We start from the raw sequence: 15951 nt of genomic DNA on the forward strand, positions 1-15951 counted from the left end.
GATAAGCGCAAGTAAGTACCATTTTGATTAGCCGTCGTACCTACAATGACTGTGCACTCTGTAAACAATGAGTGACATATACGCGCGAGAGATCACTTCCGGCTCTTGCGTAAACTCGTAAACTATGCCAGAGCACGTACACATCTCACGCACCGGAAGCCGTGCGCGTGCTCAAAGCAGTTGGACATAGCATTACCATTAAAAACAAATCTAATGCACTGCGTCCTCAGTGGCTCTGATATCAGGAGAAGATTCTTATGTTCTTCTACATCACAAAACTACAAAACACCTGCATTGCTTACAAGACATTGTCGCTACAGCTGCTGGAGCGTGGAGAAAATGATGTACTTCGTACAACTGCTGAAGGTGAAAATATGCTAATACTGGACAGTACATCAGCGGTTGTGGGCGGGGCCTGAACAATATGACATCCTACTGCTCAGAAAATCAAAACGGCTTGATAATTGAGACTGTTTAGGATTTTGGGGGATTAAAAAAAAGGAGTGAATGGATTTTTATCATTGTAGTGTGGTTGTGTCCACATACTGCTAAGATACATTTATATGCAAACATCATGTAAAAGTGAATTTTGCATCCTATGCCTACTTTAAAATTGAAATATAATCTTAATTCAAGTGATGAAGGATTTCAAAAGTGTGACAGTAATCAGTGTTGAGTATTACTGTAAGGTATACCCTGCCTGGTTTACATGTTTGAAAATGATAAACAGTTAAAAAAAAATAGAAATTTAGAAAAGTAATCAAAAAGTAATCAAATGTAATCAGTTACATTACTTTAAAAAATTTGCTGCTGACCTTTGATGATCCAGTTCAATCATACTAATAAGCAAAAATGACTTTAGAGAAACTAACATTTGTGCTTTGTTTTTTTTTTATTGCTGAAGAGGGTTTCTTCTCCTGCGTTCTACTGTACAGACGTGAATTTACTTTTGCTTCAGCCTGAGGTTTATTCATTACACTTTTTGGTGTGAAAGGGCTTTTATATTTGCTATAAATAGAACGTCTTATATTAAAAACAATAACAATAAAAACTGTTCATATTTAAAAAGTAACGCGAAAGTAACGCAAAAGTAATATAACGCGTTACTTTCCATAAAAAGTAACTAAGTAACGTAATTAGTTACTTTTTTAGGGAGTAACGCAATATTGTAATGCATTACTTTTAAGTAACTTTCCCCAACACTGTCTATATCTCCGGATTCACACATACTGTGTGAGATCGTGCGTTTTCGTTTAAATGCCCATATTACTCAAACAGATCCTAGGAGATCAGCCGAAATGAAACTACCTATTTTCCTGTTTGACACTGTAAAGCTGCTTTGACACAATCTGTATTGTATAAAGCTCTATATAAATAAAGGTGACTCACTCACTCATTGATGTGTGAATCCACTAAATTTCAGCAGTTGGCAATCAAGAAAGGGGCATAGTGTAAACAAGTGAGTTTGTAAGATTTTCAGTTCAAATCCTCACAAAACTATGTAGCTATATACAGTGCTTACATTTTTTTTTAGACCACCTGTCAAAAACTTGTTTAAAACTAAAGATTTTATTGTACTTAATGAGACAAAATACTGAAACAACTAAGTAGTCTTTATTCATACACAACCAAAAAACGTATAAGTATATTATTGTAAGTATATTATATTATGTGTATTTTATTTTTATTTTGTATGTCCTCCGTTGGCCTTGACTTGCATTCTTGCTGGCATTTTTTCTATGTACTTTTCCACAGTCTCTGTTGTTATTGACTTGCAAAGAGTTTCTAGTTGTTCCCAAAGACTTACTTTTGAACTTTTGTGCGATCTATCTTTGAATCTATTAAATCCCAACAATAATTATATTTTAGCATTAGAAACACTAATGTGACTAAAGAGCTTACACATACTGGTGTGGAATAACCATTAGAGAAACAAAAAATTATTTTGGTAATCACCAATACTGTTAATTTAGGGCAGCTGTGGCAAAAACCTTGCATTGGGTGATGGTCTAATCAATTTGATAAGCACTGTATATGTTATTACAAACTAGATCATGCACTCATTGTCGCATTTCGGAAAACACCCTTTTTACACGTTTCTTTTAAGGGAGTAAAATAACATTTAAAATGTGTTTTGTATAATAAACATAAGCTAAAGAAAAAAGAGCTGAGGACAACAATGACTCTAAAAAAATTATACACACTTTCTTTGTTGGCCATAGAGTCCGAAGTGATTAATTGGATTATTATTATACCTGTAACAGTTGACTTCACTAGTTATAAAATGTTTAAATTTGCTGCATACTTGTTCAGATGTATATCTCATCTCATGATGCCATAATATCACAAAGCTGCGGTAAATAATGTCAAATTAACGTCTAATGAACTCCGAGATTAGCCTCTGGATGAGTTCAGTGAATCAGGCCAACACATGATGGCAATATCATCAGCAAGAAGTAGCCAACATCACCTGATCAGAGTTTCTCTTGCATTTGTTGCTTTATGGAATGTGCTTCAAAAACACAGTTAAAGCAGCAAGAGAAAAACTAATGTTTAAGAAATCAAGGGGCAAGATCCCAGCCAAAGCAAATACTGATCTTTATCATGGTGAAATCACACGTTCCTACACTCTAAAAAATGCTGGGTTGTTTCAACCCAATGTTGGGTCAAATATGGACTAACCCAACTGTTGGGTTAAATTTTGGTTACTTTTTTAAATTAACTTTTTAAAGGCAGAGTGAGGGATTTCTGGTAGCCAATGTTTATATTTGAAATCACCAAAACAAACACGCCCCTACCCCAAACCTGTTTGACACTGTAAAGCTGCTTTGACACAATCTGTATTGTATAAAGCTCTATATAAATAAAGGTGACTCACTCACTCATTGATGTGTGAATCCACTAAATTTCAGCAGTTGGCAATCAAGAAAGGGGCATAGTGTAAACAAGTGAGTTTGTAAGATTTTCAGTTCAAATCCTCACAAAACTATGTAGCTATATACAGTGCTTACATTTTTTTTTAGACCACCTGTCAAAAACTTGTTTAAAACTAAAGATTTTATTGTACTTAATGAGACAAAATACTGAAACAACTAAGTAGTCTTTATTCATACACAACCAAAAAACGTATAAGTATATTATTGTAAGTATATTATATTATGTGTATTTTATTTTTATTTTGTATGTCCTCCGTTGGCCTTGACTTGCATTCTTGCTGGCATTTTTTCTATGTACTTTTCCACAGTCTCTGTTGTTATTGACTTGCAAAGAGTTTCTAGTTGTTCCCAAAGACTTACTTTTGAACTTTTGTGCGATCTATCTTTGAATCTATTAAATCCCAACAATAATTATATTTTAGCATTAGAAACACTAATGTGACTAAAGAGCTTACACATACTGGTGTGGAATAACCATTAGAGAAACAAAAAATTATTTTGGTAATCACCAATACTGTTAATTTAGGGCAGCTGTGGCAAAAACCTTGCATTGGGTGATGGTCTAATCAATTTGATAAGCACTGTATATGTTATTACAAACTAGATCATGCACTCATTGTCGCATTTCGGAAAACACCCTTTTTACACGTTTCTTTTAAGGGAGTAAAATAACATTTAAAATGTGTTTTGTATAATAAACATAAGCTAAAGAAAAAAGAGCTGAGGACAACAATGACTCTAAAAAAATTATACACACTTTCTTTGTTGGCCATAGAGTCCGAAGTGATTAATTGGATTATTATTATACCTGTAACAGTTGACTTCACTAGTTATAAAATGTTTAAATTTGCTGCATACTTGTTCAGATGTATATCTCATCTCATGATGCCATAATATCACAAAGCTGCGGTAAATAATGTCAAATTAACGTCTAATGAACTCCGAGATTAGCCTCTGGATGAGTTCAGTGAATCAGGCCAACACATGATGGCAATATCATCAGCAAGAAGTAGCCAACATCACCTGATCAGAGTTTCTCTTGCATTTGTTGCTTTATGGAATGTGCTTCAAAAACACAGTTAAAGCAGCAAGAGAAAAACTAATGTTTAAGAAATCAAGGGGCAAGATCCCAGCCAAAGCAAATACTGATCTTTATCATGGTGAAATCACACGTTCCTACACTCTAAAAAATGCTGGGTTGTTTCAACCCAATGTTGGGTCAAATATGGACTAACCCAACTGTTGGGTTAAATTTTGGTTACTTTTTTAAATTAACTTTTTAAAGGCAGAGTGAGGGATTTCTGGTAGCCAATGTTTATATTTGAAATCACCAAAACAAACACGCCCCTACCCCAAAAGGGTCTTGCCCCTATTTTGATAACTCCGCCCCACATATACGTACGCAATCCAGGCAACGATTAGTTCTGTGAAACAAAGCAAAACCAATGTTACACCGTGTCTACGGACGCGAGCGGCGCTTGCCTTATCGTTCCGCAGACGTTTTCCTCTTTTGTTTTTTATCCGCCATCTCTATCTTTCTGTCACTGGCTCGGCTAATGTCCGTCCCATGCACTGAACGCGCTCTCCTCCACATCACGAGTAGACACGCCCCTTATTGCTGATTGGCTACAAGTTTGTTTTGCGATTCGGCCCGAATCAGTTTTTAAAGTGTTTTTGAAAAATCACTCACTCTGCCTTTAACCCAACAGTTGGGTTAGTCCATATTTGACCCAACATTGGGTTGAAACAACCCAGCATTTTTTAGAGTGTATTTTCAATAAAACAGTAACATCTAAACCTCTGTTAATTCTCAACAAGAACTTTTCTATGAAATGTCAAACTGGTTAGTAATAAGTGAAGATGCTGAGATCTTGAGAGATCTGTTTAATGTTCTGTTGCAGCCAGACATTTGATATGGTGACCAGGAGGGGACATGTTCGGTTTACTTAGTTTTGTTGTGGCCACAACATATTAACTCGTGGGAATGTGATAATATGTCATGGCCACAAGATCATTTTGTCGTGGTAACGACCAGGGCCGGATTAACGCAGGCCTACCAGGCACGTGCCCAGGACACTAGACCAGAGGTAGGCCCAGCTGAAAAACCGCTCCTCTGGATCGCGATTTCCAGGGACTCTGAGGGTATTAATATTTTTTAATTTATTAACATTATTATTATTTTAATTCTAAATTTATTTATTTTTTATTTTTTTTTTAATTCTAAATATTTGTCACCTAGACAGCATTCGAATGAAGTAGGCCTATGTTGTTCTGAATAAATGTTAAAAGAATGTGTAACAACATCAAATAATAAAGGCCTTCAAGAAAATATTTTATCCATCCCAACCCACAGTCTCTTAAATCCATTTACTAAGCATTTATTTATTTATTTACTAATATAATAATTATTTTATTTTATTATATAACTGGTTAGGCCTGTGTATTTATTTATTGTTATTTTTATGCCCTTTAAATTCATGTATCTCTTTACCTAATTAACGTTCTGTATAATTATGTTTGTATTATTAATACGCCGTCATATATTTAGCAGCTGTTATTGCCTGACAATTATGCCAATAAAGTTTTGACTTTGGGATTCATTTTGCAATGAAACACTATAGTGTTTATAATTACAGTCTATCAATTAGCCGAAATAGAATGAAATATTATATGTTAAATTTAACCTTTTGCCAACTACAGGGCACTGAAAATACTATATCTTGTGCGTTTTGCCCTTACTCATCCAAACTTGTCAAGAAGGCTACTTCGAGTTCGAGTTAATGCGAGTTCCTTAGCAAGTAATTGTGAATTACAGTTGTTTTATATATGAGATGAGGACATGACTGCAGCCGGTATTTGTGTAGCTATTGGCTATTCTTTTAACATAGCCTGTTAATAATAACAAATTATTCGAACTTCATTTGAATGCTGTCAAGGGCACAAGGTAGCTTATCTATACATTTGTAAATGAAAACAGATATTAATTTATCGTAACATAGGCTACTGGCTACAGAAATGCATGTCATAAGGTCAAAACTTTATTGGTATGATCAGGCATTTACAGTATGTACAAAACATATTAAGTCATATTCAGAATGTTAATTAGGTAAAGAGATCTAAATGAAGGGAAAATAAAGCAAATACATAATGAATAAAAAATATGAAAATTAATCATTATAATAATATACAAATATTAAAGAGAAAAAAAGAAATGATCAGTTAAAGGATTTACATGACTGTGGGATGGATAAACATGTTTTTTATAGACCTATTATTATATGTTCTTACATATTCTTTTAACATTTATTCATAAACTTTATTCGAATTATGTCTAGGCAACATTGCGTGCAATGTAATATGTCGAGGTAACAGCATAATTTTTTGCTGCTAGTCATTTGACTAGTTCTTTTACTTTTAAACATGGTTCCATCTGCACCATCTTGTGGTGATTTCACAAATTATTATCGCCATAATTATTGTAATTTTACATACATTTCTATGTAATTTAAGAAAGCAGAAAAATACTCTATAAATAATAGTTTTTTCTGTATAAAAAAATGAGAATTACTGTATTGTGTTGTTAATGGCAAAATACTTAAAACAACAGCCGAGTTGTTAATTTTACAGATATCGTTAGTAATTAACAGTATCAAGAGTTTTGAGTACAATTTAAATGTGGAGGAAAACGAACTGACTGAAAAATTATAACGACTATTTTAAACAGCTATGCATCTTTCATTGACAAGTGTTTAACGCTGACTGTTTCAGCTCCATACTTCAGCCACAATGGTTTACACTTCTGTGTCAAACCTAAGCTTTGTCAGGCCTTGAAAAAAAAAAAAGTCCTGAATGTTGATTCAGTGATGTCTGTATAAACCCTGAATTTAACAGATGATGCTAAAGGTTTTTCTAGGATCAGCATTTACAATTCAATTGTACCAGTTTAAAATCTAATGACTTAATCTGTAGATTATCAGGCTGTATGGTGACAGAGGAAGGCTGCCGTTATCTGGCTTCAGCTCTGAGTTCAAATCCCTCACACCTGAGAGAGCTGGATCTGAGCTACAATTACCCAGGAGATTCAGGAGTGAAGCTGCTCTCTGAGAGACTTAAGGACCCCAACTGTAGACTGGAGATACTCAAGTACGTTGAAGTACTCTCATTCTGTTTGGTATTGTCATTACCGTTGTTCTTCCTCTTCCTCCTTTTGATAACTCAGACAGCTTTCATCAGATCATCATATTTGTCATGGCATCTTCAGAACATGGATACCACTGGTTTTCAAAATCTTTTAGATATAACATTGTTTCTTTGTAAGGCATCATTGAATTTCTCTAATAGGTAGAATTTAGGTCAGTATATATCTCATGCTGGGCACTCACTTCACGATTTTATCCCTAAATTTCAATCGCCAACAGTTTTGTGGGAATCACCGACAAATGCCTGAAATCGGAGGCAAATCAGTGCTTGTTCACGTATGTGACAATCGCATAGTGTGTGTTATCAAAGACGCAATCTGAGAGAAGCACCGATGCATCACAGATACCAGTGAGATATTGAGAAATTAGTTCTGCAGTGTGAAATGTGTTTTGACTGATAATTACATCGGCAATAACCTACAGCCAATGAGAGAAAACAATACAGGGCAGCGATTCTTCCTATTAAAAAGTTACAAATGTAATGTGTGACTCCCTGTCACCGTTCCATCATGTAGTGTGTACACAACAACAACTAGATGGTTCCCCAGACAGTCATGCAGTGTGAGAAGAGCAGCAATCTGATGACTTTGAAAGTCGTGCAGTGTGTGCCCGGCATCAGCAACAATTTGGCATATTGATACAAACTACGGTGGTATTAGGGTGCATGGACAGTTTGGAGCAGAGCTACCTGGTCCCGAAATTAGACTTTTGATGACAGACCTAAATTCATGAACCCGGTCTTTTTATTCCTTGGGTTATGTGGAATACAATAATACCAACTTTTACATGGTCAGTCATTTTGATTGTCTGCTAATTAGCATATTTCATCTAACCTACGTATTTTTAAAACTTTTCCTAGACCTTTTATTCGATCTTCATGAAATTAGACTAGATAGACTAGATATATGATGGTATTTGGTTGTATGTTGCGGTAATATGCATGGTATTGTTATCATGGATATAAAAAAAAAATTGGTAGAAAACATACAGTATTGAACATTTTATTTGTGTGTAACGAATCAGCTCATGGGAAATATGAATAATTAATCATAACAAGTATGTGTATTTTGTATACCATTTACAACTGCTTTTATCACTTAATTAGAAGCACCACAATTATTAAATTGTGTCGTCTGTTATAGGGACTATTGAACTGACATTTAGAAGTTTATTTTAAAATGCAAAGTATTTTGAAATTCAAAATAAAGCTCAGTAAACAGTTGCATTTTTATAACACTACAAGTGTGTCAAATCAGGTAATTAAATGTTCTAGACAGCTGTATCTTGGCAACACTTTACCATTTTAAAATGAAACTTAATATGTGACCTCAGGTCTCCCTAATGGTAGCATAGGTGTTTGCAGTTCATCTCTCATGCTTGTTTGAACACATGTTTTTGACAGATGGGCTTGCTTATACTGTACTGTAGGTGCTTAACAGTTCAATTACCTTTATTTTTTCCACATAATAATATAAGATAAATAATTAAAAGGTATATTCTGAGATATATGTAATTTTGTCATGACAAAATATAATGTTTATTTTGTAGATTAATACATAAAAAGTTATGAATGTTAACAGGATTAATTAAAATACCTATTATAAATATAAAAAACTGGCTTGCTAACTAATGTGGTTTACTAATGTGAACTCGTAGAACCATATTGTAAGGCATTACCAAAAATCCTATAGATTTTGTATTTTTCAGTGATGTTAAGAAAAAACACCCATTCTTAGGTAGAATGAGATCCAGTGGAATGTGTGGGTCATAAGAGTAATAACAAATGTCCTCTTTCTCTGACACTTTTTTTTAAGAAATCAAATGTTTACTATCCCTGATATGTACATATATTTGTCTTGTTTAGTTTGGATCATGGAGGACATTTGAGGATCATACCAAGACTGGCAAAATGTAAGACTAAATCATTCTTTACACAATCTAATATGCTGTACATTTAACTTAATACAACTATCCTTAATACAATTCTAATCTCTCATCAAACCTGCCCTTCAGATGTATGCAACTTTACACTGGATCCAAACACAGCACACAATCGTCTCTCTCTGACTGAGGGAAACAAAAAGGTAACAGATGTGAAAAAGGGACAGTCATATCCTGATCATCCAGAGAGATTTGAGAACTACGAGCAGGTTTTGTGTAGAGAGAGTCTGACTGGACGCTGTTACTGGGAGGCTGAATGGAGCGGGTGGACGTATATTGCAGTAACATATAAAGGAATCAGCAGGAAAGGAGGGGGTGAATGCAGATTTGGACGCAATGAAAAGTCATGGAGTCTTTTTTGTACTCTCGATAGATTCAGTGCTTGGCACAATAATAACAGCACAGATGTATCTGTCCCTTCACGCCTGTCTCAGAGAGTAGGAGTGTATCTGGACTGGCCGGCTGGCACGCTGTCCTTCTACAGTGTCTCTGGCACACACACACTCACACACTTACACACATTCAAGACCACATTTACTGAACCGGTCTATGCTGGATTTGCAGTTTTTGACTCCTCTATATCCCTATTTCATATTTAAAAGCCTTCAGGAGCATTATGACTAATCCAAAACTTTCTCTGCTGAGAAAGAAGCATAATAATTCCCTCTAGCAGTCACAGAGTATGTTTGCTCTAATAGACTGTTTTCTTGAAACAGTGATGGATCCAGGGCCGGATTTACGCATAGGCATTCTAGGCACGTGCCTATGCCCGCTCGTCCAGGGGGGGGGCCCCAAACACAATGAAGAGATATAATATTTTGTTATACTATGGGCTATCTACAACAATAAAAGAACCAAAACCTCAGAAGACATTGAGCAAATAAATAAAACAAACAATAGGGTAAAATATGACAAACTCTTTCCATGTCTTCAACCTTTTTTATGTACGGAAATCGCGCTTTCTCCGGTTCTCTCTCACAGACGCGCGCACACGCTGACAGAAACTTTTCGTCAATGCCGCCCCGCGAATTTATCAATAAAATAGTTTCGCAGCTAAAAGCTACATGACATTTCTCAGTAGGGAGGTTCTTGAAGCAGTTTAACTTAAAGATTCGCTATTAATATACGCTGCTGCTAAACACTGCTGAGAGACGCACAGACGCTCTCTCTCTCTCTCTCTCTCTCTCTAATAACTGCATTAGACTGCATTAATAACTGCATTAATAACTGCATTAGCCTGCATATCATTGGCTCAAGCCTCTGTTATTAGCTCTAAAATGACATTTTGGAATTTGGTTTGGGATGAGGTGCTTAAAAAATAGTTCAACACATTTCAGGATGGAAACATGTAAAATATCTTGAAACAAATCATCTGAACAATGTCTTGATGTGAGGTTGTGACTCCTGGCCGTTAAAATTATTACATTCATTATAATAGAGATTACTGTAACTATATAGAGTTACATTCGATTTTTATTGACTGAACGCAAGCGCTTATTGCGATAGTAAACACTGTAACGTTTCTGTAACTGATTAAGAAATATTTTTGTTTGCTTGGGTGGTAATATTAGGCCTATTATATTAATAGGGAAGGGGGGCCCAAAAATTTGTTTTGCCTATGTCACGAAAAGAGGTAAATCCGGCCCTGGATGGATCTTACACACAAATGAATATTCTCATTGTAACGAAACAATCTTGACACAAATGTTCAGTAACACTTTATTTTAAGGACCAATTCTCACTGTTAATGATTTGCTTATTAGCATGCATATTATTAGCATAATGGCTGTTTATTAGTACTTAAAAAGCACATATTAATGCCCTATTCTAAATGATCATATTCTAGATCCTTTTAATCCTGCCCCATACCTAAATTTAACAACTACCTTGCTAACTATTATTAACCCTTTAACTGATATCTCTACCGTACGGTTGAGCTTAATTTGATAGGGAATAAATCTATCAAAAGGAAGAGAAAAGTAGGGATGAAACCATAATGTTGTTGTGAATAGCGTAGCGATAGGGTAGAGGGTAAAGAACAGAAATATAGCAAAATATATGAGAAATGCAAAAATGTTTATTTACCATAATTATCAAAAATCATGCGTGACCGGTCGGTTGATATGTCTGTAAAGGACATCATATATATTGCCATACGTTTATATATATTATAGAGACGCTTAAATATAATTTTTTTTTTTTATCTTTGTGGACCCTGAAGGTTATGAAATGTATCCAAGATACTAATAAAGTTAAAGGAATGTTTATTGTTGGAATATAACTAATAGAAATCTGAACTTAAATCAAGATTTACCATGGACTGACAGCTCAACCATACGGTAGAGTTTTATATAAAACATCAATTTAAAAAAAAGTGCTTGGGGCTATTTATTAGATGTCTACTTATAAGAATTTTAAGTTAAATAATTTTTTCATTAGCTCCTTTTAGGGGTGAAAGTTAAAGGGATAAGCAGCGATTCAGCAAATTTAGAGTTTGAGGCAAAAGTCGTAGTTAATAGTTTATTTAGAGTTAGAATTGGTCCACAAACTAAATTGTGAACAAATTTTCAAATGACTACTAATAGGCACCACTCATGAGAAAAGACCACAGTCTTTCTTGATCTTAGCTACTAGTTCATGTATCACTTGAGCCAGATTGCTGACTGCTGTCTTGGAAAAGTCTAGAATGTAAGAACAACATTAAGTCCTGATTACTTTACCTGCTCATCCCTCTGAGACCAAAAATTTGATCAAGAAGTATTCAAGATCAAGTAGTGTAGTTTTAATCTGGAGGTAAACTGAACAGCAAGAAACCCCCTTGATTTTTTTATTTTAAATGTTTGAGCACTTGAGTTGTTTATTGATTGTCCTTTTGTTTTGACTTTATAACATGTAAAATAAGCACGGCAAACAAACAAAGCCATTCAGTTTCTGTTCTCATTTTATGGCAATGATCCATACAGTAATGTTTCAAATTTATTGATTAACAAATATAATAAATGTGACAAACTGTTGTTTTCTGTTCTCATTATTGATTGTACTGTGTTTAGGGACAAAGTACATTAACATATTCTTTTATTTTGTGTAATTTGACACCTTTATCTTATTTTTATTATTCTCAGGTTAGGTAAGTTGACCTAATTTATTGGACAGAAGACTTCTCCGGGGTCTGTTCTGGGTTAGTGTTATAAATGGGTATTTAAAAGATAAATTAGTGACCTGCCCAAACTGGGAATGCTCCTTTAAAAAAGGCCTGTTATAATGTGTTCTCCTCTGCATTTGATGAGTTCCTCTCCTCTTGCTCCTTCAGAGCTTCTCAAGGTCTTCATAACATTCTACAAGGAACTGAACTTTTAGATTTTTAACCTTTCCTCAATTTTCTATTATTTAGATTTTCATGAGGTCATCCTCATTAACTAACTTCTCAAATTGTGATCACAATAAAATTAACCTTCAGGCAATTTATCTTGTTCCACTGCCAGAAATATTGGCTAACAATTACAAAACAAAACCCCAAAGTTTCCCAGCCAACACCATTATTTGTACCATGCATTTACTAAAAGGTTAAAGATAAACACAATTACCTATAAATGTGTTTTAAAATAATACTAAAATGATCTTTTGCACCTAGTAGTCAAGTACACCGACTTCATGCAACTTATCATTACATTTGTACTGCATGCTCATCACACCTGCATTTAACATTCCTATGGAAGCTTGTTTCAGCCACAGAAGAAAAAAAAAAGTGATATAAAAGATATAAAACTTTATATCTTACAATTCTGACTTTTTTTGCCCAATTCAAAATCTCAAAATCTGGACTTTGTTCTTCGCAATTATGGGAAAAATTCACAATTGCGAGATACAAACTCAGAATTCTGTTTTTTTTTTTTCTTGCAAATCTGACTTTTTTTCCTCGCAATTGCAAGTTATATCTCACAATTATTTTTTTTTCTCAGAATTACAAGAAAAATAAAATCAGAATTGTGAGATAAAAAGTTTAAATTACTGTTTTGATATTTTTATTCCGTGACGGAAATGAGCATCCATGCATTCCTGTCCTTACTGATGCAGAAATAAAATGGATTAACAAAAATTCACATTGACTTTAAAATACCCACATCAAAATTCTCAGGCTTGTTCTCACACAAAGACATCAGATGTTTTTATGTTATAATCATTTTCCTAACATATTTCTGTTGATATTGCAAAGCAAGTGTGATACATTTGCTTATTACAACCCTCACAATCATTTTACTACGAAAAGATAACTAAACTCTTATTTCCAAGATGCTCTCTCTCTCTCTCTCTGCTCAAGCTTGACAGTAGGTTACTGTGGATGTGTTGATGTCAGGCCTACAGGTCGATGTTAGTTGCCCGGCGCAGACAGAGCACAGCTTCAGTCGGTATGTCTTGGGCTCTAATTTCATTGGCCTCCAGACGCAGTACACGTAGATTAGAGTAATTGTTTGTATCCACAACTCTGCAGAAACTGCTCACTGAAAATTCTGGAAAATGTAGGGAAAACGTTAAGTTACTGTCTTATCCAAGCAGGCTCAAGCAGAGCCTATGTACATTAGAATAACTATGCCTAATCTTACAAAAAATGTCAAATTGGCAACATTGAGCAGTACATCAATGGGAACGCAATATGCTTTCATGGAATGCGTGAAACAAATTATTCTTTTTGAAGACCATTTGTGATATTTTTCAAACCTTGTTTGTAGGTGTTTCTTTAACTAGGGACATTCTTTACATTTTTTCAACTAGGGTCCTGCAGTGTTTTAGAACTGAAAAACTTTTGGTCACTTTACATTGCGTCTTCAACTACTATCTACTAATTGTTTAGTATAATGTACGTATTGTATTCATGATGTATTGCAAAACAGTTTTGCTGTTTGTTTTAGGGTCAACACTATAATTATATTACATGTAATAATTGCATGCAGGTATTTTTGTAACTATAAGTACAAAAAAAAATTATGTACACAATATGTGCATTGTATCAAATAATTAATTTAAATGTTGTTAAGTGAAGACACTTAATATAAAACCTTTAACACTCTCACTAGTTTGTCTAATTTGTCTATGATCTATATCTATAATTCTGTCTATATCTGTCCTCGTATCTATAATTATCTTTCAGTGGAGATATACATCACAGGAGAAAGATTAAAATTCTGGGCCAAGAGTAAAACAATAATATCCATACATAAAATGCATTTTAATATTAGCAAAAACAAATGATAAATGTGTTACTTTAATAAACATCAACCTGGTGACATAAAGATGTCCAGAGTTGAAGAAACACCCTTGTATGCAGATATATATATTTTTTATTTAATGGAGACGTTTACATGTACTATTTCACTATTTCTCCTTTTTATATGGAAATAATTATATCAACTCTACATACAACTCTGTTTACATACAATATTTGTTGTTGAGAGCAATGTATATTTGTAATAAGTGGCTGTTTTGAAGCATGCCATTAGGACAGGCATATTTTTTAGGAGAAGATTTGCATATAAGCCTTTGACATGCCTTGTGGGCGTATGTGTACTGTGTGTGTGTGTTTTTTTTCTGTACCTTTGATCTTGTTGGCCTGGAGATACAGATTCTCCAGACTGGTGCTGATAGTGGGAATCCTTTCCAACTTGTTGAAAGACAAATCGAGCTCCACAAGTGTGCTGACATTGAAAGCGCTGGCTGGAATTCCCCCATTGGTGAGCTGGTTGTGGGACAGCCGTACGAAGCGCAGCTCAGGCCGCTGGCTCAGAAAATCAGCAGGAATGCTGGATATGCGATTGTTCTCGAGGTAGAGTTGGCTCAGCTTTGGCGGCAGGCTTTCTGGAATCTTCTTCAGTCGGTTCCCTCGTAAGTCTAACAGGGTCAAGGACAGCAGACCCTCAAGTGCATGGCCGAGGTCTTCAATGCTGTTCACTTGGAGATGCAGGGCCGTCAGGTTGCTCATTCCACGGAAAGATTCGACCGGGACCTTGGAGATATTGTTGTGATTCATGTGTAGATCTCGTAGGGAACGTGGTAAACCCTGTGGAACTCGGCTCAGGTTGTTGTTGTGTAAAAAGAGGCGCTCAAGGTTTGGTAGTTTGGTGAATACTTTGTCACCAATCTTGTCAGAGCTCAGTTTATTTGTGTGGAGGCTGATCCAAGCTAAATTTGGAGCATTATCAAAGACACCATTTGTGATGCCCGTGATCTGGTTGTTTTGTAAGTATACATACTTGATATGGGATGGGACAAACGGCACGTGCTGCAGCTTGCGGTTGTTGCAGTACATCGCGCTGGGGTAGGAAGGAGGACAGTCGCACTCCAAAGGACAGTCCAGCACAGGAGGCTCATCCTCATCCTCTGCTCTTAGAGAGGCATGGTTGTTATTGTGACTGCGGCCATAACCGTGACTGTAGGCTCGGTTGCGCAGATAACTTAGCCAGGTCAAAGAGTTGGTTGGTTGTGTCATGGAAAAACTGACAAGCTTTGTCAATATCAGCAGTAAAATCCAGCCTTTCATTGTGACTGAGTCTCCTGTCAGGACACAAATATATATGCAAATATCATTTTTGAAACTTCATAAATGTTTATGTTTGTATAATTAAATTAGTAATTTCTAATTAGATATTATTCATAATAAATTCATATTTTTTCAGTGCAAATTCTTTGAATTATTATTATTAAATTATCAAATAACTTTATTATTCTTTTACATTTATTATTTTAATTATAAATTATCCATAATAATAATATTTTATTATAATTTTTCATAAAACTTTTTTTTACAAATTATTTAAATTATTATTAAATTATTGAATAATGTTATTATTATTATTATTATTATTATTCTGTTTTATATTTTT

At 34.7% G+C, this 15951-nt stretch overlaps 2 protein-coding genes across 2 annotated transcripts in view; one reads left to right on the top strand and one right to left on the bottom strand.

Moving 5' to 3' along the window:
• LOC107726618 (protein NLRC3-like) overlaps nucleotides 1–9675 on the top strand; it is a 17612-nt gene extending 7937 nt beyond the window's left edge. The window contains exons 4-6 of the mRNA XM_016536302.1: nucleotides 6906–7079; nucleotides 9000–9046; nucleotides 9149–9675. Of these exons, the coding sequence (XP_016391788.1) occupies nucleotides 6906–7079; nucleotides 9000–9046; nucleotides 9149–9675 (748 nt within the window). The remainder of the gene's footprint in view (nucleotides 1–6905; nucleotides 7080–8999; nucleotides 9047–9148) is intronic.
• Nucleotides 9676–13375: 3700 nt separating this feature from the next.
• On the bottom strand, nucleotides 13376–15608 carry LOC107726688 (fibromodulin-like). The gene is made up of 2 exons (XM_016536410.1): nucleotides 14666–15608; nucleotides 13376–13584 (listed from the first exon to the last, which is right to left on the bottom strand). Exons 1-2 carry the CDS (start codon nucleotides 15606–15608, stop codon nucleotides 13433–13435), a joined length of 1095 nt encoding a protein of 364 aa, XP_016391896.1. The 3' UTR covers nucleotides 13376–13432.
• Between the last annotated feature and the right edge of the window lie 343 nt (nucleotides 15609–15951).

This window comes from Sinocyclocheilus rhinocerous, unplaced genomic scaffold (assembly GCF_001515625.1).
Source record: "Sinocyclocheilus rhinocerous isolate Xijiao unplaced genomic scaffold, SAMN03320098_v1.1 scaffold311, whole genome shotgun sequence".
Classification (NCBI taxonomy): Eukaryota; Metazoa; Chordata; class Actinopteri; order Cypriniformes; family Cyprinidae; genus Sinocyclocheilus; species Sinocyclocheilus rhinocerous.

Excerpts from the sequence above, each read along its gene's own strand:
- LOC107726688 (XM_016536410.1), bottom strand. The coding sequence starts at position 15,608 with ATGAAAGGCTGGATTTTACTGCTGATATTGACAAAGCTTGTCAGTTTT. Across the intron at positions 13,585-14,665 it reads CCAGGCCAACAAGATCAAAG|AATTTTCAGTGAGCAGTTTC; the intron begins GTACAGAAAAAA and ends TACATTTTCCAG.